Source organism: Paramormyrops kingsleyae, chromosome 9, assembly GCF_048594095.1.
Source record: "Paramormyrops kingsleyae isolate MSU_618 chromosome 9, PKINGS_0.4, whole genome shotgun sequence".
NCBI classification, from domain to species: Eukaryota; Metazoa; Chordata; class Actinopteri; order Osteoglossiformes; family Mormyridae; genus Paramormyrops; species Paramormyrops kingsleyae.
The window spans coordinates 9,773,342-9,799,026 of record NC_132805.1 but is presented as its reverse complement, the minus strand read 5'-3'; the positions used below and the strand labels follow the sequence as shown (position 1 = coordinate 9,799,026).

The window sequence follows — 25,685 nt, the reverse complement described above, 5'->3', positions numbered from 1 at the left end:
GATTTGATCTGGAATTCCCATCACTAAATGTTGCAAAAATTATCAAATGTATAGTATACTGTATGATAAAATTATACCTTCTTTAAATCATGCTGTTTGGTGTTTTTTAGCCTTTTAATGATAATTTTCTTGTGGGGATGCTAGCGCTGCTGGCAGTTGGGGTGGACACTGTCATACACTTATGCTGGGCAACAAGGTGCAGCCAGACATGACGTCGTCGTGGCCACATATTTGTGGTCTCAGAATGGTCATAAATTCAATCAGTCGTGGGTCGCATAGGTCAAGGAAGACCTGTATAATAATATAATATAATATAATATAATACATATATTGCAATTGGTGCTAGGGTTGCAAAATTCTGGAAATTTTCAGAGTTGAAAACGTTCCATGGGAATTAATGGGCATATATCTGAATAAACTGGAATAAACTGGAATTTGCTAAATTGTAGGTTAGCCTATAACAGGGAACTTAAATGTAGTTGAAACAAAAAATCATTTGACAGCACTAATATTGTTTTGTGTAACCAAGTGCTTGTAATTATGTGTGCATAAAAACACCCCAAAATAAGCATCTCCATCAAAATGCACTGCTTTTAAGTCATATTCTATGTTGTATAATTCATACAGTTTGCTTTCTTTGCCGTACTTGACAGCGCGTGCAGCTCGTGAGTTTAGTATTTCCAAAATTCCCCAGCTTAACATCTCATGGAAAGTTTCCAGAAATTTTTCTACCCTACCTTTACTGGTGGACACTCAGTCACACATATCGAAAATGCACTCCATTTAAGTCATTTAAACCTTGGTTAAAATAATTTTAAATCATAAATATTGCATATCTAATAGCAGCATACAGGAAGTTACTGCAGATACAGGCTATATATTACACCAGTAGATGGTATATTTTAGTCACCACCAAGGTTCAGCTCTCTCGTTCAGTAACCTATTTGAGTATCTCACTCACTAGCTCACCAACTTGTTCACTCTCTTGTTCAGAACGAGAACGAAAAACCCAAAGGAAGATTCCTTCGGGTCTCTTGTTCTCGATATACATGCACAAATACGAGTCACAGGTCAAAACATTGCTAAATGTAGCTGAATTATAAACTCCAGAAATGGCACTAAATGGAGAGCCATTGGGGAGTTGAAACAGTAGGCTCTTATTCTGGAACTGAGCCAAATGATATGGCTCACTAAAAAGAGATGGAATTCCCATCACTAAATGAAACCCGGTCGTTTGTTCACAGTATGAGCATACGTTTAGTCCCAGGTTTAGTTTCTAGCCAGTCAAATGCTCACTTTCAGTACACTCTTACATGCCTCACTGGGTCTCGTTGGCCATAGTCGTGAAGGGAAGCAGCTGTCAAATCATATTTCTGAGGACAAGCAGAAGAACGAAAAGAATGAGGCCACATCCCAGAACCCTTATTTGCACCACCCTCCCTCACCACCTTTCCTTCGCCCTGGAAGATTTCCTGAATTCCAGATGTTGAAATGCTGTCCCAGTACCTTAGGGAATGAGTCATTGAGGGCTGATTTTCACTCAAATGACCCCTACGCCAGGGGTGTGAGGAAGTCTAGTTGAAAGTACCCTTTACGGAAAAGAAATTCACCTTTGGTGACACCTACGCATAATGTGGCATATAAGTTTTTACTTCAGTGATGACTTCATACATACAGGTAGAGCATGGGTAAGTCACTGCCTTTTATCTACCGTATTTTCCGCACTATAACACGCACTGCATTATAAGGCGCACCGTCAATCAGTGGTCTATTTTCAAACTTTTTCCACATACAAGGCGCACCGGACTTTAAGGCGCTTTAAGCAAAACAAAAGAGTCAGATAAGCCAGTCAACGAAAATTTATTTTACATCACGTGTTCACAATGACTGTCAACATTGTTCAAACATTTATGAGCGTCTTCACTACTCTTTAACACGTAAAAAAACAAGAGTCTTATACCGCTAAATCAAAAGTCAGCCTATTAACAATAACTCAAAATTGAACACTTATAATACGGTCCTATACCGCTAAATCAAAAGTCAGCGTACTCGTGAAATTGTTAATTTATAACACGTGAAGCACTACACAATACACTCACTTTTCAATACTAAAACATTCAAATCGCTTCGAGTTCAGTATGCACAACAGAAATTAATCCATGTTTAAAGCGCACTGGATTATAAGGCGCACTGTTATTTTTTAAGAAAATCAAAGGCTTTTTAGTGCGCCTTATAGTGCGGAAAATACGGTACCTTCCTCGCTCACTTACTAGTTCCTTCCCCCATAAGCTTCATGAACTTTCAACTTTAGACGGCGATTCATCGAGGGAGGGAGTGAGGAAGCTGTCAAAAAGCAGTTTTGGGATGTAGCCCAAATGTTTGCAGGGAAGTGAACATGAGTATATAGTTCCTGTAAGGGACTTGTTCCCTGCAAACAAATCGTTTGCAAATGTCACAGCATTAGGCATTTCATGCACATGCAATTGTCACATTGCAGGGATTGCGAGAGTCTGCTGCATTCAAACCACCAATTACTTGCACTAAAACATTTTTAATTAGTCATAGGAAACCAAACTTAGCAAGCTTTGTAATTTTAATGATGGTTCCTTTTCAACATTATTTAGTATATGTTTAAGAAAAACAGTGTAAAGTTTACCACCACTGGTTTCGTATGAGCTCTGTTCAATAATAATAATAATAATAAAGTTCAATACTGAAAAATACAATCAGCAGCACTATGCACTTCTTGCTTGCATAAACATTAAAATAATAACATAGCAAATACCTATGTAAACAAAAGAAAACCATATCAGTTCAGCTATTTACTGTATTTCAAATACAAATAATCCTGTCACATCATATAGCTATACTGGAAAATCCATACAGAAGAAGGAAACAAAGTGGCCTAAGCTGTTTTGTTTCAAGAATATATAAATACAAACGTACAGAATTCATTCTCAGCAGATGGACATTCAACTAGGTCTGACGCTGACGCAAAAGCCAGCTTCTCTACGCCATCACACCACTGCCATGTTGTGCTTTTAACTAGAGCAGGTTAATCTGAAAGCTTCAGTTTACATTACTGAGAAATTATTAGTAAGTAGAAGTGGTTGGTGGTCATGAAGTAAATCCAAAGGATGACCAAGCCAGACTTAGTCCACTTAAAAGGCTGAAAAATTGCCATCACTACCTTGTGCCATATTTTTACGGACACAAAACAAACCCAAGTTGCACGCAGTGCCAGTGTGCTTGTGTTTGGGAAACTGTCGGTAACTTTGTTTGATGCTGGACAAGTTTTTCTAAGTGCCATATTCAATCACCGTTTTAATAATTCAAATTTGAAATGGTAATACTAACCATGTGGAATTTTACCCTGAAACCAGTAACCATTTCATCCCTGGTACAAATTAAAGATTGATTTGGGGGACAGATAGTGAAATAAAAACATGTTGGGGGCTGGGGGAGTCAGATGTTAGATGGGCTGGTAGTTTGAGACCCCTGATCAAAATCATTCATGTCCTTGTTGTTGTCACTCATAGATCTTGTGGCGCGTTTATGAGAATTTAAACAAAAATAAGTGAAGAGGGGAAACACAAACAGGAACAGGCCATGACATGTATTCCATAGAAATGATACTGAGCAGAAGCCAGTGATTTGTCGGCTCTGCTTTGTGTCTTGGTATAACTCAGGGCATCACTAAGTTATTTGCCAGACACTTTTGTAATGTTTCTTCTCGCTCTATATTTCATTTTCAACTCCAAAATAATCACAGAAACTTCAAATATTATAATGCAAACTTCTTCCAGAATCATCCAGTCCTAACATACAATGCATTCACAAAAATGAGTAATTGGTTACATGCACCGCATTACGTAAGATGATCATACTAAGCTACATACAGGGATTGTAGAAAGTAAATTAAGCAAAATAATTAAAGTGAAAGTGATGACAGACAGACTAGGCTACTCAGAGAGGCCAAACGGCACATACCAATGGCTAACCCATATTGCTGGGTTAGTCTGTCACACCTGAATTTCTTCTAACACGTATTTGCATTGCATGTAGTGCAATTTGAGCTCTGCTTTGCAATACTGACAGACGACTGCATTTTCATTCACTTTTAATATGAAGTTCTTGATGCTTTGGATCCTCATCCTCTACACACCACCTTCTTTCTGTTGTATTGCTGAGTAATTAGGAACATTTTGATCAATGCTTTCTAATAATCGAGTTTAATCGAGTAACCAAATAATCGAGTAATCGAGTTTAATCGAGTAGTCGTGACAGCTCTAGAACTAAGGTTGCTGGGATTACCACATACTGCGAGTTGACAAGTTGTGAAACCTGGTTCCCAGTTAAACCGGATGCTCATGGGAGTTTTACTTGTACAAAAATGTTCAGATTACAGACTGCACCAATAAGATTGCTGAGGAGGTGGGTCCAAGTAACTAGAGGAGGCGGGACCAACCAATCTGATGTCTTGGTACCACCTCCTATAGCTGCTTGGACCCACCTCTACATTCTGATTGGTTATCTCTCTGAAACAATAATTTTTCCTTCTGCACTTCATATATTTTTGGCAAGTAAAACTCCCACAAGCGAAATTGACGGGTCAGAGCAGCTGGTGTCTGGCAGTATCTGCCTTTAGAGATAAAATGAAGGGAGTTTGATTCTGGAATGGCTGACACTTTGATGTTTATTGTAAAAGATGCATGTGAAGCAAGCTCAGATATAGCTGACTGATTCTATGTTATTAAAAAGATGTTTAATGTACCTGCGTGTGTAGCTCTCCAAGCAGCACATACATGAGAATCTGCTGTGAAAACAAATATTTCAGTTTTTATCTGCAAGTCCTTAGCTGTCGGTCAGATTCTGTGGGTTTTGCTTTGTGTCTCCCAGTCTGTGTTTGTGTGTGCAGGGGGGGGTTGGGGTTCCTTGTTCTCTCCTGTCCCTCTTGTGTGATCGTGTGATCAGTCTCTCTCTCTCTCTCTCTCTCTCTCTCTCTTACACACACACACACACACACACAGTTTCACGTTCATTTTATCAACAGAAGCGCAGTCTGGTCTCTGCCTCAAACTGCTTCTCTTCCTCCTCTGTAATGAGGTTTCCTTTCACACTGCGGGGGGAGACAACAAAAGTATATTGCACTGCAGCAGCTTCTGGGTCTGGATACCATAAAGAAAGAGGACATTTACAACCACAACCGCTCCCCACCATGATGTCTTACAAACGGCAGGGATGCCAGGACGCGCGGTCAGTGCCCCCCTCCGCTGAATAGGGAAGCGCCACTCACCAGATCTCCTTCAGAGTTGTGTTGTGAGTCAGTGCCTCAGCCAGCTCCTTGGCTCCCTTGACCGTTAGCTTGTTGTTCATTAGCCTGCGGGGGAGATGTGGAGAGATTGTCCAATCAGGCCTGTCTGCATTCCACATTCATACTGGAGAAATTAAACCCCCCCCCAACCCTAAAAGAACAATCCAGTTATACCAAACTCTGCTATTTTACCTTCATTTTGGTGAGAAAATAAACAAATGAAAATACAACCTGAGATTAGATTTAAGTTTATGAAGGATATTATCATTTTTATATTTTAAAACGCCTGACATTTGACAGTAAAGATTTCTAAAATGAACTTTTGTAATTGACTAATACTAGGAACAATTACTCAGCAGTTACTGCTTCCAAAAAAAACCAAAAAACTGATGACTCATTCTCAGGATAACCACTCAGCCCCGTTCCAGGAGGCTTTCAGCGTTTGTGTGTCCTTCAGATCATAACACCAGCTATCCCACCAGAACTGATCGGTGCCCCACATGAGATCAGGTCCTCACATGAGATGGGTCAGTCCCATGTTAACCCGGACTGCTTCAGCCAGGGTGGTTGCCGCCTCGTCTGAGAGCTCGTTCTGGAGCATCCTAGGAAAGCGAGGCACACAGAAGGCAGTCAACCCAGACACGTTCACACTAATCATAATACAGTGGTACCTCGGTTCTCGAACTCACTAGAACTCGAATTTCTTGAAAGTCGAACAAACCAGTTTACCAGACCTAGAACTCGATCTGAATATCAGAAGTCGAACCGTGAACGCTGACCTAATATAAACTGTACGCACCAGGAAATGAGTCATACGACAATGCAATTCTTACTTGAATGCCTTCTTCACAGACTGGACGATTAACCAAATAACATTACATTAACTAACAATAAATAAACCACTAACTTACGTGTACTATTAGAGCATTTATGTTATTTATTTTAACTTTATTTTACCAGGTAAATTAACTGAACACCAGTTCTCACTGCTTTACGTGATATTGCGGGAGAAATAGCAGATTACGCATCGGAACTGCCTGGGATACAAACGTGGGGATCCCACATGGGGATCCCACACGAGGTTAACGAGGGGGCGTGGCACACGGAAGGAGCGGACGATCGGGGCAGGACAGGGGTAATGTTGGGATAAGATCTTTATCGTTTTGGAAGCCATTAAGAAAAAAATGCTCTTCTTGTTTTATCCTATTCATTTTGTGTTTAAATGCTAAAAAAAAAACAAAAAAAACATATTTAGGTGTAATTTTGGGGGGCCGGGAACCAATTAATTGGTTTTCCATTATTTCTTATGGGGAAAAAATCGATCAGAACTCAAACTTTTTAGGATTCGATCTGGAGTCCGTAACGGATTAAGTTCGAGAACCGAGATACCACTGTACTCTGCTTTGTGTGCTGAAATAACCTCAGAAACAGCAGGAAACACTCCCATGAATGACATGCAAATCATGGCAGCCATTCAGGTTTATAAAGAATAACGCTAAATGCAAGAAAGGACATATAAACCAACCATAATGTTGTATATTCTAAAGCTGCGGTGTCTCTCTGTTTACAGTGTAAACAAGGAGCAACATGTATTAACGCAAGTAGCCAAAAGGCCTGAACCCCACAGTTTGTTTTGTAATTTTTACTCCAATCATTAATTCTAAGTCTGTGTATTAAAAAAGTGAGAGAGAACAGAGTAGAGTTTGTAAGCTGGTGTGATAATAATGGCCATACTTAGGCAATGCTCACCAGAAAATGTGAAGAGAGTTGTTCTCCTTGAGAGCAGCGGCCAGGCTCCGCCCCCCTTCTGAGGTGATGCCATTGGCTGAGAGGCTGAGGGGGTGTGGCAAGTCAAGACAAAGGAAATACTGGTCAGGCAGCATTTCAGTTGCTTTTATGACATGCCAAAGGAGCTGTGGCAGCCAGAGTGGCAGATAGTGACAGTGACTACTACACCACTGAAAACACAGTATGTGCAAGCAGTTAAAACAGAATGAGTAATAATGATATTATTTAAAAATAATAGGGCAGCACAGTGGCTCAGAGGTTAGCCCTGCTGCCTCACGCTCATAGAGTATGACTCTGAGCATCCTTCAATGAACTGGCATGTCATCCAGGGTATATCCCAGTATGTGCCCCACCCTCCGGGGCAACACCATGACCCTGATCAGGACCAGCGCTTTGAAGATGGATGAATTTTAAAAATGACTCAATATAACTGACATAAATTTTAATAGTCCAGTAGTGAACATAATTCATCATAAAATTCATCATAATTCATCATAAAAAATGTTTCTCTGAGGAAAGTTGCTTCTATTAATATGCAATGCGCTGCAAAAATCTTCAGCAGTCCAACAAAACTGTTAAAACTATTTGTCAGGCTAGTATGTGTACATATATTTACCCAGAAAAAAATGAATGGTGCACTGCAGCAACGCCATTCAGAGCTGGGAGTCGACCTGAACGCGTCGAGGGTGGACTCCAAGTCGATTCAGGAAGAAGTCGCTTCTGTAAAGTCTGTAGCCAATAGGCACTCCAAGGAGCTGGCTCATTTTAATAAAGGACTGCTCTCTCTCGAAAACAAAATACCCGAAATCGAAGACAGAAGCCATCGACTCAACTTGAAATTAGTTGGGGTCAAGCTTGGTCACGAGGGGAGCGATATGAGGTCGTTTTTTAGCCAGCTATTTTCCCTCATCTCCCCAACTTTCAGCCAGCCGATGACCATATGCTCGCTGGCTGTACGGCCAGCCGGAATCCTCTTCTCGCCCCCCTCCCATGCACTTCATCAACTTCCATGGCCAGCAGACAGTGATGCACGAAGTCGCCATGGATCACTTCCAGGCTCTGGGGGCTCGACCCCCACCGAGTTTGCCAGACATTTCATGTTGGTCACTGTGATTACAATGAGTTCTGTGCATTAAATTGTTCTGTTATGTGATGCTTCTAATTTTGTTTAATTACCACTTCACACTTGCTTTTAATTTCCTAATTGAATGTCTGCTGGAGTATCATTATGGTCCAGTTAGTTGCTGGTACTCTTGATGGCTTCTTTTCTGTTCTGTATAGAGGGCAGCTGCAGTGGTATGGGCTCTGTTTTTAATCACATTTACATAGAGAGGGGGGGGACACGTGTGTGGAGTTAAGTGGCTTGGCTTCGGGCACCATGTGAGCACATTTTCTGACGTTGGTCTGAAGGGTGGGGGTGGGGGGGGGGGTAACCTACAGCCCCTTTTCTTTTCTTACTGCCTTTTATGGAATCGTTGCACTACCTGTCCAGAGCACGGGGTTGGGGACTTTCTGGTTTCGTTCGGGGGTGGGCTGACTGACAGCATGTTCCGTTTCTGGTGTATAGGTGGCATTGTGAGATTTTATTTACATGTTTTTTCATTTGCATCTTGCTGTTTTTTAGTTTATGTGGCTAATGTAAACATAGCTTCATGCAAAGTCAGGGCACTGAATACCCTGGAAAAAAGGTCCAGTGTGTCTGACTCTGAAAAGGCAATGTGTCGATCTTGCCCTCTTAAGAGAGACCCATTTACTAAGGCGGGATGCATTGCGCGTGGCCTCCAGCTTCTACAAGGTGGTTTCCACTTCATCAGCTTCTTCTCGGAGATGCAGGGTGATCATTCTGGTCAGGCAGTCCCTTTAGATTCATATTCTCCATTTGGGAGGGGATACTTAGGCTCCCACCCCCCCTTCACAGCTCATTCTTCCTGGAGGCTGGACCTGTCTAACCACATTCTTAAATTTCAGGAATTTTAGATTATTACTGGAACTGATGCCAATGCCATCCACATATATAAATCTCCCTCTCTCTTGGGTGGCTGGGTGCCCCCCTCCACCCATTCCTTGTGCAAATTTGTAGAGACTTCAGTTTGGTCAACTCCCTCTGCTTAATTAACCTTTCTCCTACAGAATGCTGCTTTTTCTCACCCCGCTTCAAATCTCAGTCTCGCATAGATTAAATCTTTGTTTCTTGTTTCTTGCGCTCTTGTGCCTGCCGTTTCTAATGTCTCTCAGCTTTCCTCTTCTTTATCTGGTCACAAGTGTGTTTTCCTCCAGGTAGCTGTACCTTCTCTACCTCCTCGGGTCTTGCGATGGAATTTTAATACATCTCTGCTTCAAAACTCGCACCAAGTTCATGGTACATCACATCAGGTCGTGCTATTACGTTCCTGGTGTCACGCCTAGTAAATTATTGCCTCTCAGGATTAGGCAATGTGACTCATTTTCAATGATCTCTTTATTCAAAACTAAGGATGGGTTCTCACCCCTAACCCTCAGGAAATCAACAACTGCTTTTTTCAGTTTTACTCAGATTTATTCTAGCCACCCTCTGTTCCTGATTCATTTCTTGATGCCTTACCCCTCCCCCGGCTCTCGTGTCCAGAGGCCTCTGTACTTGATGCTCCTCTTTCAATCACTGAACTTAAAGAGGCTCTGGACTTCCCTGGAGGCCAGGGAAATCTCCCAAACTTCTCTCTTCCATATTTCTGCCTCTCATCTCCATCCTGCTCTTGATTCATCCCTAATGACTTTACTGCTTAAACAAGGTAAAGACCCCACAGACTGTTCTACCTACCACCCATTGACCGCCCACTGAGGGGGCGTCTCCCTCCCAGATTTTGAACTGTACCACCTTGCTTTCACCACAATGCCAGTTTGGATCTGGATAAGCCTCCCCAGCATCCCCCTGCCTGGCTTCCTATTGAAGCAGAATATGTTCTTCCCCATCGCCTAGCCTCTCTTCCTTTTCTGCCCATTAAACTGCAATCTATCTCTGTCTCTGTTGGTCCTATTATCTCCCATGCCCTTCGTACTTGGAGAAGGATCGAGATATTGTTGGGCCCCTTCCCGAAACGGCACCCCCACACTCCATTGCTCCACAACCCTGTCCTGAACATTGGAGGCCGCCCCACCTCTAGCTCACCCTGGTGACAGTCGGGCGTTTCAACGCTGGGTAACATCTTTGACAGCTCGGGTCTCAAACCGTTCCAGTCTCTTAAGTCCATGTTTAATCTTCCTTCCTCTTCATATTTTTTCTTCCTCTAGCTGATGTCCATGCTTGGGGCTTGTAGTCTCTCTTTCTCCTCTCCTCTGCCCCCTCACCCACTGTGCAGATTTGCCTCGTCTCTTTCCCCCAATTCTAAGCCTGTGTCCAGTCCCTATTCCCTCCTCCGTAAATCCTCTCATAAACCTCTCTCCATCACTTCTACTCGGCAGAAGGAGGTCTCCCCCACCCCGGTTTTATTCTGGAGTATCATTTTTCAAAATATTAAAAATTGCTCTAAAAATCCCAGTCATCAGCAAAAACAATTTAAATTTGTTCATAGAATGCACCCCACTCCCAGGAAACACCATTTCATGGGATTAGAGCCTGATCCTCTGTGTCATCTCTGTCCCCTTCAAACCCCTGGCACTTTTCTCCATATGCTCTGGGACTGTCCTCCTGTTGCTGCTCTTTGCTGCTCTTTGGGATCATGTGACCAGCTCTCTCTCTTCAGTCCTTCCCTGTGCCATTCCTCTGCCCCCTGCAGTCCTTTTTTTTCCTGCACTTCTCTCTTTCTCGTTCCCAGCAGAGGCTCCTGATGTCCGCCTCCTTAGCGGCTAAGTTAATAGCCTCTCGCTGGAAATCTCCTGACCATGCCATTCCCTCTGTCTGGAAGTCCTCCCTCCTGAATGTTCTGCTGCTTGAACTGTCTTCTGCAGCCCAGATTAATAATTCATCCAGCTCTACCATTCAGAGTTGGCTTCAGGACGTGCCGCTAATCAAGGGCTGCCTGGGGGTCATACCCTGAGGCCATATTTCTTGAATTAAACTATTAGACTATTTTTATTTTGCCTATTTCTATATTATTATTATTATTATTATTATTGTTGTTACTTCTTTTTCCCCTCAACTTTCAGCTGCGCTCTGTCCCGGGCTTCGTGTGCCTGTAACCTGTACGGTTGTCGATCTTTTGCTTTTGCTTTCGCTTTTTTCTTTTATGGTGCCGTCTCAGGGTACATTGGGGGGGGGGGTGTTTTGTTGCGTTTTGTTTTGTTCTGTTCTATATAAATAAAAAATAATTCTTTAAAAAAAAAAAAAAAAAAGTAAATACACCAATTTGGTTCCCAAAACTCCCCAGGGGCACCCCAGCCATTCCATGTATCCATTAAATGTCACCACCAGCTCACTTAAATAAATTAACATTATTAGTTAAATAACATGAGTGTGTGCGTCCTGTGGTGTGTTGGCACACGCCCAGGGTTGGTTCCCGCCTGCACCCATTGTTCCCGGGATAGGCTCCGTGCCCCCCCCCCCCTCGCGACCCCAGGGGGATTAAGCGGTTACGATAATGGATGGATGGATAGTTAAATAACTAAATAAAGTAGTAAGTAGTATTTGGCTAAAAATACAATAACATACATGGGTGTATTGGATGGTTGCTGCAAATAGTGGGGTGACTTTAGGAGAGGGTTTGAAAGGACTAAGCTGACACACTTCACCACACATATCACACTTTTACACCCATATGAAGGTCATTTAAATGTCATTTTCTTTGACTGCCTAAGACTTTGGCACAATACATATATATATATATATATTATAATAATTTGCTCAATCTAATATTGTTGTGTTGGGTACCTGTGGGGCAGGAGATGGGACGGGGTGGGGGGGGGGGCAGCTCACCTCAGGTTGGTCAAGCTGGGGTGGTTCTTTAGTGCCTCTGCGAACGCTGTGGCCCCCTCGTCTCCGATGGGGTTACCCCACATCCTGCACACAGGAAAGCACCGTGAAACACGGCCCCCCAGGTCCCATGGGGAACAGCAGCAAAGGCGGTGTTTTTTTAACATTACCCAATATCAAAGATGGTTTTGCTCTTCTGAACCGCACTGGCCAAGCACTTCCCCCCTACATTGGTGATTTTGTTACACCCAAGTCTAAAGAGAAAGTGCCAGGAAACATCGTCAGAACACAAACTGCGTGCCATTTGTTTAGTGTCGCCATCTTGTCTTGAAATGTGCAAACTACCAAGGGCTTAGTTGTTACATAACATCTAACGGTTCCTTTTTCTGGCTGGTAAATATCGGAAGCCAGACGTTTTCACATTAGAATGTGTCACTATGCAATTCCTGTTATCTGCAGTTTGGCAGATATACCAGACATCTGCCAAAACCAACACCTAATGTCACAGTGTAATTGTGCCAGCAGCCATTCAGCATTTGTCTACAGATAACTCCATTCCTCAGATATCAGCTCCATTCCTCAGATACCAACTTCCCATAGAAACCATATCACGTTAGTGACACATTTTCAGATGGTAGATTCAAGGGAAAATCTCTGTTAAAGACCCAGTATCATGAAGAGTGTACTTATGAAAGCAAAGGCCCCATCACACACTCTAAACCATGCTAGTGTGTATCGGAACAATAAGCTACTGGATATATCAAAAGATACGGGTAATTTTTATCATTATAATTATATATTCCGCCCAGATTTACAGAAGTTAATGAAGTGTACATGAAATTACACATGCGACATTTGAGTGACCAGTCTTGATACTAAAATTATATTCTCTAAAATTTAGCTTTTTAATAATTACAGAAATGTGCACATACATTATTTATAATATTTGTTATTACTAACCACATATAGCAAAACAGACCGAAGTTTAAAAAACAGAACATACTTGACAATTCTCAAACTTGGGCATTGCTCAATGATCTGAGCAATCAGTTTAGCTCCAACATCTGTGATGTGATTCTTGTAAAGTCTGTGTAATAAAACATTTGATTAAAATATGGCAGCATGTTCTCACAACCAAGGGGGTTCTTTTTAAGCAGGGTTAAACATTTGCTTTTTGACTCACTGGCCAAGGTGTCTGGTAGATGAATAAAATCCACTGGCCAAGCCTAATTTTTTCACTGGCTAAAATAATGAATTTCCTTTTTGTGTCACTCATGCATTTGTTTTCATTTTAAAGGTTGGCTTACGACTTGTAAATATCGCTACATCACTTTTATTTGGCCTGACGGTAACTAGCAGCAGACTGGCAGCAAATGATAGTTGCCCACATTCCATGAAGAGTTGCTCCTACTCTGCCTCTGTTGTTCATTGTCTGGTTGCGGTTTTCGTCAGATGGTTAGTTAGATAGGCTTAGATAAAAATGCCATGCTCAAAAGAGGAACTTAGAGCAGGGCCGGGTCTTCACAGAATCTGTGTGTGTGTGTGTATGTGTGTGATTATATGACCCCAGGAATGTGATAAAAATCTGTTATTTTGATGTTGCGGGGATCTTTTTTTTCTGACTGCAATCAAAAAACTAAAAATGCCAATAGTCATGTATTTTGTTTGGTTACTTATGGTTAAGGTTAGGGATGGGTAGGGGTCAAGGTTGTCATAGTTGGTATTATGGTTATACCCATTGAAAAGAAAGGATGGTTCGCACAAAGATATGAATACAAATGTGTGTGTGTGTGCGTGCGTGTGTGTGCACGTGTGCAAATTACATGCAGCCTCTCAGACGATAGTGTTTTATTACATGACTGGTAACACTCTACTTGATGGGGCACAAACAATATAGTATTATACTATAACTTATGAATTAATTAACCACAAACCAAGTCTAAGTTGCATACTGATCTCATGTTAATTCAACATTAATGAATTGTGATGTATGTTTTATCTCAAGTTCAACTATATTTGTTCAGGATTTGTTCATAATTTGTACAATAGTAACTGAGTTACTACTAAGTATTTGTGTCCTGTCAAGTTAACTGTTAACATGTGACTTTTAGTACAAACATTGTCCTGCTAGTGTGGCAATAAGTCTCTTGGGATTTACTTGCCAAACTGAAAATCTACCGTCATTTGGCACCTGCTAGATGTCAATTTGGCACCCTGTTTATAAGTTAATCATTGGGGTGACATCACTGACCAGAGCTGATATGTGTATTGACCTACCCCAGGACTGTGACCACTTTATACTTCACCAACTCCTCTGCAAGCACTTCCATGCTGCTGTCTGTGACTTGGTTGACGCACAGCCTGAAAATGGAAAGAGACAGTCTTCCTCAGTGCTGCATGCTTCTACACAGGCAGGAAATTGGCCAACTTTAATGGTCGTTGAGTCGACAGCTACCCCTGCCCTTGCTTCCTTATCTTCCTCTTTTAGCCCCAAGGTATGGCATTGACTGACCTCACCACGGTCATCTTGCTGAATGATGGGCGCAGTTGCTTGACGCCATAGTCGCCGATGTTGTTGTTGTCCATGTCCACGCCCAGATGCTTGCGGTGGTGGTGCAGCACAAAGTTGAGAGCTCCACAGTCGGAGCAGAACATGTTGCAGTAGGCCAGCTTTATGTAGTCAGCGGAGATGCCCCTGGCGGCCAGCCGGGCCACGTCCTCGCTGGCGGTCTCGAAAATGCAGCGTAGCATCCACAGGAAGTTGCCCATCACATGTACCTTCTTGCCTCCGGTCTCACCTGTGTAGCGTGGCAGGCCCCGCATATGTGACTTCACGGTTTTGGAAAAGTAAGATTTGAGAACTCCCCTCTTCTTGCGCAAAGAGGCCGGGGGAAGCAGGTGCTCCAGTAGGCTGCCATTGGGCTTAGAGAGCAGTCCGCATAGGAAGAGGTTGGTGAACTGGAGATGCTCATTCGCCTGAAAGGGGTCACTCTCACGGGGCTTGGAACCCCCAAGGCATGGACCACAGGAGAAGCGAGACTCTTTCCGGTATTCACACTCAGCAAAAAACTCCAGGATCTCCCTGGACTTAATTTCCTCTTCCAGTATGAGGCCAAAGGCAGCCAGGAAAGACTGCAGGGTTACGTGCAGGAATTCAAAGGTGGCAGGTTGAACACAGCCATCATAGTGGTCGACCGGCCTCAGGAAGCCTACCTGCAGGTCATCATCACTGATGCCACATTCAGAGATTTCATTATAATCAAACACAAAGCTGCCCCTCCGCATCCCAAGGAGGGCCAGCTTCGCCACAGCTGCCAAAACCCGAAGTCCTGCTTTGAACATGTCACTGGTACAGCGGGTGCTCTTCTTCAGCATGCTGGGGCTGGACAAGCGGCTGAGGAAGACCTCAGACAGCAGCAGGAAAACTTTGGTGATGGTCACACAGCTTTCAGGAAGCTCATAGTCATCATACATGGCGCGGAAGTGCTTGAAGCTCTTAAAGATGATCCAACAGAACAAGGGGATGGAGCACAAGCTGCAGAGGTGGGGGTTAGCCTCCAGCTGCACAGACACCTGGTCCCTGTACTCCCTCTCTGGGAAGTGCAGGGTGGTGTATCGCTTGAGGTGCTCTGGGGAGAACCCCTTGAGAAACACTTTCTTTTTCAGCACCCGACTTTCAACCTCAGTTCCTGTTCGAGCAGTGAGAATTTTCAGGGATCCCTTGAGCAACTTTCCACTGAGAAGGTTCATGAGTAGTAGGAGTGGGTGGGTCTTATCTTCTGGGGACACCACCTCAGGCATGTTACCCAAGTCGAAATCAGGGTTTAACTCATCGTAGCCATCAAATGTGAAGAGCACCGTCTCGGGGAACCTCTGAATATAACTGAAGATCTCCCCATCTGGATCATTGTCTGGGTAGCAATTGTGCTTGAATAGGAGGTCCTTCAAGGAGATCTCATCTGTCTCTTTGAAAGAACTGAACATCCTACATCGGAACTTGAAGAAAAATTTGGCCCCAGTCATCAGCTCCCTTTTGGACCATAGGTTCTGCACCTTCTGGAGCAGGATTGACTTGCCAATGCCTGCATCGCCAGTTATTAAGACAGTTTCAGCATGCTTGTTGAAGGCCCCAGTGTCGTCCAGGAGTTGCTCCATGCTATCAACATAGCTGAGGCTCTCGTTGCGTTCATTGAGCATCTCCATCAGGGTGTCTGTGTACATGTCCTCCAGAGGGATCTCCTCCTTCTGGGAGTAGGACACCATAAACTGGGTGTCACGTCCCAGCTCATGTCGCAGCTTCTCAGTGTATCTGCTGACTGCAAGAGAGCTTTGGCTCAGTGTACATTTTTAAATCCAAAGAGGGCTTCAAAAGAAACTCAGTTGGATACTCAGTGTAGCAAGCCAGCTTTTTTTTTTTTTTTTATACAAATGCTTCTCGATTTATGATGAACCCAAGTTGAATATGAATATCATATGGCATGACAAAACTGGGAATTTAGTAGACATAATGGGTTTGGGGAAATTTGGTTAAAAACAGGAAACACACCATACAATACATTGCTAAGTATTGTATGAGATGTTTAAGCTTGCAATTGCTATACCTACACAGACTTGATGCGTGGCTGGGAGGCTGCTACCATTACTGAGCATTGAATGACATATCGCTAACATGGGAACAGATCAAAATTCAAAGTGTGATGACTACTAAATGGGCATTGCTTTCATACCGTCATATAGTCGAAATGCCGTATACCATTCAGCTACTTATAATTACTTAAGTTATACAGATGTTATGTTATCAGTTCATCTGCTATAATTTCAATACGCAAATAAATAATTTGCTGCAAAACCCTGGTCCTTAAGGGTGTGAAGTTGACTTACTTGGGTCAGTGTTATGCACTGGTATTTGCTGGATGAAGCTGGAGGGGTCATACTGGACATCCTTAAGCCAAGGCTGTAGGTCAATAAAGGCGTCGCAGATCTTGTGAAGAATGTACACAAAGTATTCCGAGGTTTCTTCCCCTTTGCTTTGGACCAGCTCCAGGATTTTACGCACCTGGATAATATCAATTTCAAGCTGATAAAGTTCTGGGAAAAGCTATTTGAAGCCCCATGGTGACAAGCAGAGGACCACGTGGTGAAAAGGTATGTGTCATCTGCCTGTGTGTGCGCAGGGAATGCAAGTGTGGCCTACCTGGTCAGGCTTAGTAGGGGTACGTAGTACAATCTCTACATCCTCAGAGCAGAAGAAGCCACTGCGTTGGAAGTTGTCCAGAATGCACTGGACATTCTTCACCTGATGCACCAGCAGTTCCCTGTGCACTGTGAGCAACCTGTAGGTGGACACAGGGCCTCTGGAGGTCACCTCCATGCCTGGGCCGCACAGCGTGGCAGCAGCTGGCCCACCCTCACCACTCACATGCATGGGATGCGTCTATTGTCATCTCAAAGTGAGTGAAAGCTGGCAGGAAATGAGAAATAGAACTAATTGATATTTCTCTTTGTTAATGGTTAACTGAAATGTTACACTACAAGAATGCATCTACAGAGTATAGTACAAAAGTAATAAAGCATATTACAAGGTACACAGAGCTAGCTAATGTGTTATCCAGGTTTCTGGCATATAATCTGCTTTAAATTGTTTAATTGTACAGTACTGCATAGAATATGCCTGGTTGTTGCAGCACTGCAAATTCTCTCACTGGATTAAAAAAAAGTAGCTGTTGATTTATATACCAGTTGGGGATAGATGCAGTATTGATACCATTTGTAACACAGTGGTTCCCAAACTCAAGCTGAGGGCTGCATACTGCAAGCAGACTTAAATGTCCAAAATCATAATGTGGTAGGATTGGCCTGTCCATGATCTACAAATGTGCTCTGAATAAGTTGTTACCAGTAAGAGGCCTATAATCTATATGTTGCAACCACTGCAAGATTCAGGTCCTTCAAGATGAGTATATGAACTTGATTTTGTTTATTAAATGTACATCCATCAACCTTCAAGTGAACCATGCTATTACACCCTACATTAGATGCCAGATCCACCAAACAACTTTGATACCATCATAGTTAAACACTTGGTCAGAAATAAAATCCTGACATTGATTAAAAGGTTAAAGGTTTCAAAAACTTCAGGCAGATAAATTCAAAAGGTAATGTTTAAGTTAATCAAAGTAATTGACATTATGGGGAACTTTATAGGCGAAGTTTCCGTAGTGTAGTGGTCATCACGTTCGCCTAACACGCGAAAGGTCCCCGGTTCGAAACCGGGCGGAAACATGTTGCTGAAGTACACAAGTGTTTTTCCCCTGGGATCATTAATGTTGTGCTTGCCTTATCTTAAAGAACCCCCGAAATTCACTTCTTCACATAAATTCTAGGCTTTCAGATGGTGAAGCGAAACTAAACTTTCATTTTGTCAAAAGACACAAAGCCGAAAGCGTAACCTGATGAGTACATATCTACCTTTCTATGCATTCATTTATCCAAAACGGAACGTTTTAACACGGACAAGAGCAAGCGGATGTAATGAATGCTCAGTCTGTCACATATAATGCTATTAACTACCTTATATATAATGTTTCTTGTTGAACTAGCCATATACCAAAAAACTTACCAGAGAGCGCAGCAATATTGCTCCAAAATCCCGAAGAGAAAACCACGCCCCGTAGCGCAGATGAACTCTCATGATCAAAATCATTGGCCAATAGAATAAGCGCGCTGATTGGTCACACGGCAGGCGCTAATACAAACTGTAGTGCGAGTTGTAGTGCAGTATTGCTTTCATCTTGCACGTGAGGGAAAAAACTAGTTTCTTCGTGTGAAAGAGGGCTATCTGAATTTAATTAACAACAAATATTGATTCGACTATATGGAAGATATAGTTGACCCATGGTTTAATTTGGGATTTGTCATGTTAGCTGATTTGCTTCATTTACCACCAGATCCAGTGATATAAGTTTGACTCGCTAATTTTCTCGCAAATTCAGGTAACAGCATAAAAGATAAATCGCTATTGACAGTTAATTAAATTAGTTTATTTAAAATCCCTCGCTTATAAATGTGTTATAATAAATTATTGTCTATTTTTCTCTTACCATACAGTAGGCTCACACAAGGGTTACGCCTCTATGTATTTAATTTCTACCTAAGTGTGTCGTGTCAATGACCTACACAAGTATACAGTGACATTTTTCAACTTTTTGATTATGAATTAAACATTGATATGAGCTGATACGAATAGTGCAAACCGAAACAAACTTGAAAGTGAGAGACATCGAGCAGGGAGCAGTGTTGCTTATAGAAAATCACGAGATTACCCAGCCAGTTCGTTTCTATCTATTGGCAGGACTAATAAACACTCAGAAACATTTAAATTTTTGCATTTATGTTGACTGCGGTGTGTGGTTGCACTTAGTCTGTTGAGTCTGGAAAGTTGCTAATTATAGCAGCAAAAACCACCATATTATCTGTTTAAATTAATTCATTTTGATTGAAATGTTCAACATCCATCAAACACTTTGTCTTCTCCTCTATTCTTTTCAAACTTAATCTGAGAAATTAAAATTAAAAATGATAATAATGAAAATAAAAAATAACATAATGAATTTTTCAGAGCAGTAATTAAATAAAAATAGTAAATAAAATAAAATCCAAGGGTCTATTTTCTACACTATTAGTTTTTTTTATGACTGCTTACACAGTACAATTAAAATTTCCCCAAAATGAGCAAAACCTGACACTCAACACCAGCCCAGATTTGCACAACTATAAGCACATTGTCAGCTTCACACTTTTTGCAAAACAGTACACAATGTGATTTGCAAAACACTAAACACACTTGTATACATTTGACACAGAAATATATCATGATGTCACTTCCTTGAAATTTCAAAGCAAAAGCTTTCGAGTGAACACACCCATGATCCAATTGGTTAAACACAGCCAGCAGGTGTGCACACACACAGGTGCATAATTATAGACACACCAATCAGGTTTACAAGCACTATAAAAAGGCAACAGGTCACCTGTCTTCAACAAAAAGGGACGGTGTCAGAGGAAGAGTGCGGATGAAAGGAGGAATCCAGAGAGAACAAGGAAGAGGAAGAGCTGGAGGAGGGGTAGGACGTGCACAAAGAAAACGACAACCAAATCTGTCTAATAAAATTCATGCTACACCATACAATAAACCACGGCCTACCATTGAGGGAGGCTGGACTGAGTACAGCCTAACCTAAGCAGGTACACGGTGACATCAGCCTAACCTAAGCAGGTACACGGTGACATCAGCCTAACCTAAGCAGGTACACGGTGACATCAGCCTAACCTAAGCAGGTACACGGTGACATCAGTAGTTCAGACATTTTGTCAAGAGCACAGGTGAGAAACTTTGGTTTGGTTTGGTTTGAAACACATTGGTTTCATCTCCCAGCCAGCTGGTGCAGCTCCGCCGGTACCTGGTAACACGGCCGGGTGGATCAGGATGATAGTGGACCCAAGTCCACCAGGACTCGGCAGAATGTCTCAGCTACCAGGTGGTCAACATACAAGCCCGTAGCCTCACCCAGCTGGCCCACTCTAGGTGCGGCTGTTGAGGTTAGACTGGCATACCTTGTGGGCGGTGCCTCCCTCACAGCACCACCCACCTGCCGTTTCCTGGTTGCTGCTCGGTGCAGCTTCTGCACAGTGTGGCTGGCGACCAGCACGATGTTGCAAGTGGGGACAGAATTTCCACGGCTCTCTCCAGCTCCACCAAGGCCTCGGCGAGTGTGGCCGGCACCCGCGATTGGATATGCTGGTCCAGCCGCTCAGGCGTTAATGCCTTGATAAATGCACACTGAGCCAGCGCTTACTGTACGGCGCCGGGGGAGTCCAGGTAGCCCCTCCACGCAGGGATGTGGAGGTTCGCCCGAAACACCCCCAGGGTCTCACCATCCCACCTTTGCTGGTTTGCCAGCTCTGCCCTCTCCGCCTCCACAGACCCCCCCTCCAGCACCTCCCCCCGGGGCGGCGAGATTTTAGCTGCTCATTGGGGTTCAGGCTGAGGAGAGCTTGGAGTGTCCCCCCCTCCAGTGCCAACACCAAGTGCAGCACCGTCTCCCCCTCACTCCAGCCATTGTGCCGGGGGGCCAGGCGCACTTGGACCAGGTAAGTGTGCTGGGGCTCCTTCCTCCCATAGCATGGGAGCCTCGCCATGGGCTTCACCCCCCTCTCTGATGCCAAATACCTACAAAGAGTAAGGCAAGTCCTAAGAAGTCAGCTCAATGGCAAGAAGAAGATCCGGGCAATAAACAGCTACGCCCTGCCAGTAATCAGATACCCTGCAGGAGTAACAAGCTGGCCGAAGGAAGAAATACAGACCACAGATGTTAAGACACGGAAGCTCCTAACCATGCATGGAGGGTTCCATCCCAAGTCCAGTACCCTGAGACTGTACACTAGCCGTAAGGAAGGAGGGCGAGGACTAGTGAGCGTGAGAGCCACTGTCCAGGATGAAAGAATAAAATATATTTTACATGACATATTAATTTGTTGAATATCGTCACAAAACGCCCCCCATAGCCAATTGCATTTGCTGAGGATTTAGGAAGACAGTATAATCTAAAGACTAAAGGTTACATATTCTGCATGGTAATAATCAACAGATACTATGTATGGTTGTGGCTTCGGTATTCAGTTTATCCTTTAAAGTCATTTTAGAGGTTATTTTTGCAAATTTTCCAAGGTACCTGGGATTTCACCAGAATTTTTGAGGCTGACTTATTTAAAAAGCTGAAGCCTGCTTATGTGATTGTGTTTCATTTTAATTGCACCTGCAGTGTGATAGTATCGGTTCTGTAAAATTAGCCCCTCCCTGCCCCACTAAAGCCAGGTTCGAAATTAGACAGAAACAATTTTTCAAAAATGTTCCCCTGGGATCAATGAAGTTTGTATTGTCTTACCTTAAAGTACCCTTGGAAACCACTTCTTCTCATGAATTGTATGTTTTTGGTTGGTGAAGTGCAACCAGACTTTCCAGAGGAATATGTAAGTTCAGCTTACAGAGTGTAGGGCACATCTAAATATTCACATAATGTTATTTATTTTAAACAAATTAACAAAAATCAGTAACATAATCCATCTACCCATAACCACCTATCCCAGGGGTAGGCGACCCTGATCCTGATCTCAGGCAGATAGTAACTCCTCAGGTAAGACAGAAAACCTGCTGGATACCAGCATTCCTGGGTTAGGGTTGTCTACCCCCCTTCGATGCGGTACTAGGCTGTCCTGATCCTATAACCTGTCCTTGGAAGCACATACCATAAAGCAACAGCCTGTGGCTAACACAAATTCACCGGAATTTGGAAGAACCTGGAGTACCCAGAGAAAATATACTCAACCACAGGAAGAACACAAACTCCAGACACAGTAATAATCAGTCAATGTTTTAATGAATAACTGAAACATAAGCTCGCAAAAAATTATACTGATTATGATTATGATTTAATTTCAGTAATATCCAGCTTTTAACCAGCTCCCTTTCACATAATGATTAATAGTCTCATATGATTAGTACAAAAATACAGCAGATTTTTCTGGCTTCATAACTACACTTGCATTGCACACTCCAAGTGAAAACCATTATGAAGGAATTATACCTGTTAGACGGGGTTAATGCAAAGTTACCATTTTCTGTATTCTGCCTTCCTGTCCTATACAGCAGTGACACTGGCAGTCATCAAGGTTGACCTACGTGAGATGGGATTTTCTCACGGTGCTTTGCAGCAAAGATTGTATTCAGCATGGAGGTGCTATTGTTGTTGTTGGTCTCCAGGGCGTGAAGTTCCCTTATGTAATCCGGGGGTAAGCCGTTCTGCTCAGCTCCCATGCATATGACCTGTGAAAGTTATTAAAACACACAAACATTCAACATGACATAGGCGGGCATCATTCAGAATGGCTTATCCCATACAGTGTCAAAATGAACTTGGGTGGCTTTCCCAGGAAACACAGGACATAAGGACGTGGACACCTGTAATTTATAGAAGGTGATGCACTTAAAAATGGGCAGTGGTAGCCTAACGGTTAGGGAAGAGCACGTGTACTTAAAAGATTGCTGGTTTGAATCCTCGACCGCCAAGGTACCACTCCCTTGGTGCTGAAACAGCTGCCCCCTGCTATATCACGATATCATGCATTGGTTAAATGCAGATGACACATTTTTAGAAAAAAAAATTGGAGTACCCTGAGTAAAGTTGCACAACCACAGGGAAAACACATAAACCTCGTACACAGAGGTGCGAGCGGAAATCAAGCCTGCAAGTTTGGGGTGCTATCACTCTAACACAATGGAGAAAAATCAGTTCAAATACACTGACAACTGCTTAGTTTGTAAACTTGCATTCTATGCATTTTTTTTATTTAACATTAACAATGAGGGAAAAAGACCAGAGATCAATGTCATTTGTCATGTCTTTTATTTATGTATCAGGTGTGATATTCTGAAAGGTGTCTGGCAGTGCCAGAACAGGCATACAGTACCTGCTTGTACTGAGGTGAGGCAAGCTTAGATGTGAAGTTATTCATTTGGTATGCATGACACAGGATCTCTCCATAGGTTGTGTTCACATTCACCTCCAGGGGGCGGTACAGACCACGGTCCACACCTTCCTGCCTTGAAGCACACAACCACCAAGTCATACGCATGTTTCAAGAGAGTGTTTTTCACCTGAGGCCTTAGAGATCTCCCTATGACATAAGCACTAATAGGGACCTGGCTCTCCAAATATTGTTGACTTCACTGTCTGTTCCAGTGAACAGCGGGACATCTGTATTTGTTTTTTGTATTCTAAAATGGTTTAGGAAGGAAAATACATTTGGTCACTGGCTCTGTAGCAGTTTTACACCGGTTGAAGCCCAAGCGGAGCCCAGGCCAAGTTTAAGATTAAGATTAAGATGAATTTCAGTGATCTCCGGGCGTGTTACTGACGGGTTGCTATGTTCTTGGAGCACTCCTCTGCCGTTGTTTGGAGAAGGACCTCTGGCAACTTGGTTCCTAGAGAACCAAGAGCACAGCCCCCCCCCCCGTCCAGGTCACCTACTTGTCCAGGTTTCTGCGATCCTCACTGCTAATCTTCCAGACAACTCCCCAGACTTCACTGTCCTTCTGCTCTTTGATTGTGGCCACCCCGCCTTGCCATGCAGTCTCATTTTCCATCAGTTCACCCCAAAGCCCAAACTTTAAGGCATAACCCTGAAACACCAAGGAAAACAGAATCATAGTTACCTGAAGGATGTTAGTTACGGTAATGCTGGGTTCCCCAATTACGGTCCTGGTTGGCCAGATCCGACACACTAAGCTGCAGAGGTCTTATGACAAAAGCGTCTGGCTCAATAAATAATATTAAGTGGAACTAGCTGTTAATTGCTCGTAGGGCGGGGTTCGGTTCAGCCTCAACATAAGAATATCTTTAAAATCGATTTACCTGATCTCATGTTTCAACAGTGTCATGTTCACTACAAACAATAAACCTATTATTACGACTATGTGAAACGTGCATTATTTACGTCACACGAAATACAGGTTTAGGTAAACTGGTAAACATAATGAATTTATAATAGTTATCATTCTCCCAAACGTAATTACTGCCTATTAATCATCATGTTATGGGCGAAGTCAGTACATCGGTAAACAATATTTAAATCACAAGCCCTCGTGAGTTCATGGACAGCAAACAACCGAAAATCCATAAGTAACTCTGGGAGCCTGGCAATGCTGTGATCTTCGTTATGAACAAATCGCTCCGTTCTGCAAAGTGATTAACTTATTTTTATATTTTAAATGCATTGAATTTACATTCATATTAATAGGTTTAGCATTACAAGCTTTGCCTTGCTTTTTTTAACACCAGCTACTTAAAGACTTAAGCTTAAAAATACGAGAAAACTAGTGGCAAAATTATTCTCTTATTCGTTGTTATATATTATTATTCAAACTGCAGGAATATCTGAAGGCAGACTGCCTTTTTTCTCCCAAAATAACAAATGTTTTAAATAGCCTAATAAATCTTGCATGGATTAAAAGAATAAGCTAATTAGGTTTAGAAAACATGAAAATAGACATGAAAGCAGCTCTTGCCTACCTTAATCTTCCCGGTGCTATTAAAGACCGCAGAAGGGCTGTTAAGGCGAAGCCTTTCCTTTAGTAAATTACTCGCGTACGCGAAGTACATAAAGTATCCGTTGCCATTCGTCGAGTGTGCTGTGACTGTTTTGTTGTGTTTTGTCGACTGCACCTCTTTCTGAAGCAAACTTAACAAAAGCAATCCACACGCAAACAAAGGTGCCATCCTAGGACGAGCTGAGTGTCAATGTGCGGCGCGCTGCCTTCGGTCTGAGGCTGAACCCAGCTGACTTTGCCCTTTAAACTCAGCCTGTCCCGTTTTGCCTTTGAGTTTTTGTTTAACAAATTACATTTGTTTAGGGAAATGAATGAAGGAAAATATTTACATTTCAGCTGTGCTTAGTGATGATTAAACTAAATAGGCCTATATTAACCAATATATTATACATGTTTTAACTCTATTTTGAAATGTTTCTAAATAAAACGAAATATATACATGAATTATGTAACTTCTATATTCCTTTCTTGTTTTTGGTAGCAAGATAGACCTAATCTAAAATATCTGTTTAAACTTACATTTAGGCCTTTAA

The 25,685-nt window shown here is 42.6% G+C and overlaps 2 protein-coding genes and 1 non-coding gene across 3 annotated transcripts; 1 reads left to right on the top strand and 2 right to left on the bottom strand.

Moving 5' to 3' along the window:
• Positions 1 to 2,809: 2,809 nt before the first annotated feature.
• nod1 (nucleotide-binding oligomerization domain containing 1) lies at positions 2,810 to 18,671 on the bottom strand. The gene is made up of 12 exons (XM_023821225.2): positions 18,607 to 18,671; positions 17,182 to 17,448; positions 16,869 to 17,043; positions 14,500 to 16,303; positions 14,265 to 14,348; positions 12,991 to 13,074; positions 12,158 to 12,241; positions 11,991 to 12,074; positions 7,064 to 7,147; positions 5,833 to 5,916; positions 5,297 to 5,380; positions 2,810 to 5,119 (listed from the first exon to the last, which is right to left on the bottom strand). Exons 2-12 carry the CDS (start codon positions 17,410 to 17,412, stop codon positions 5,047 to 5,049), a joined length of 2,871 nt encoding a protein of 956 aa, XP_023676993.1. The 5' UTR covers positions 17,413 to 17,448; positions 18,607 to 18,671; the 3' UTR covers positions 2,810 to 5,046.
• On the top strand, positions 18,197 to 18,269 carry trnav-aac (transfer RNA valine (anticodon AAC)). Its single transcript has one exon. It is a non-coding gene; the product is annotated as a tRNA-Val (tRNA).
• Positions 18,672 to 22,404: 3,733 nt separating the features above from the next.
• Positions 22,405 to 25,387, bottom strand: LOC111848848 (gamma-glutamylcyclotransferase-like). Its single transcript, XM_023821184.2, has 4 exons — positions 25,115 to 25,387; positions 24,074 to 24,225; positions 23,514 to 23,646; positions 22,405 to 22,869 (listed from the first exon to the last, which is right to left on the bottom strand). Exons 1-4 carry the CDS (start codon positions 25,319 to 25,321, stop codon positions 22,711 to 22,713), a joined length of 651 nt encoding a protein of 216 aa, XP_023676952.1. The 5' UTR covers positions 25,322 to 25,387; the 3' UTR covers positions 22,405 to 22,710.
• Between the last annotated feature and the right edge of the window lie 298 nt (positions 25,388 to 25,685).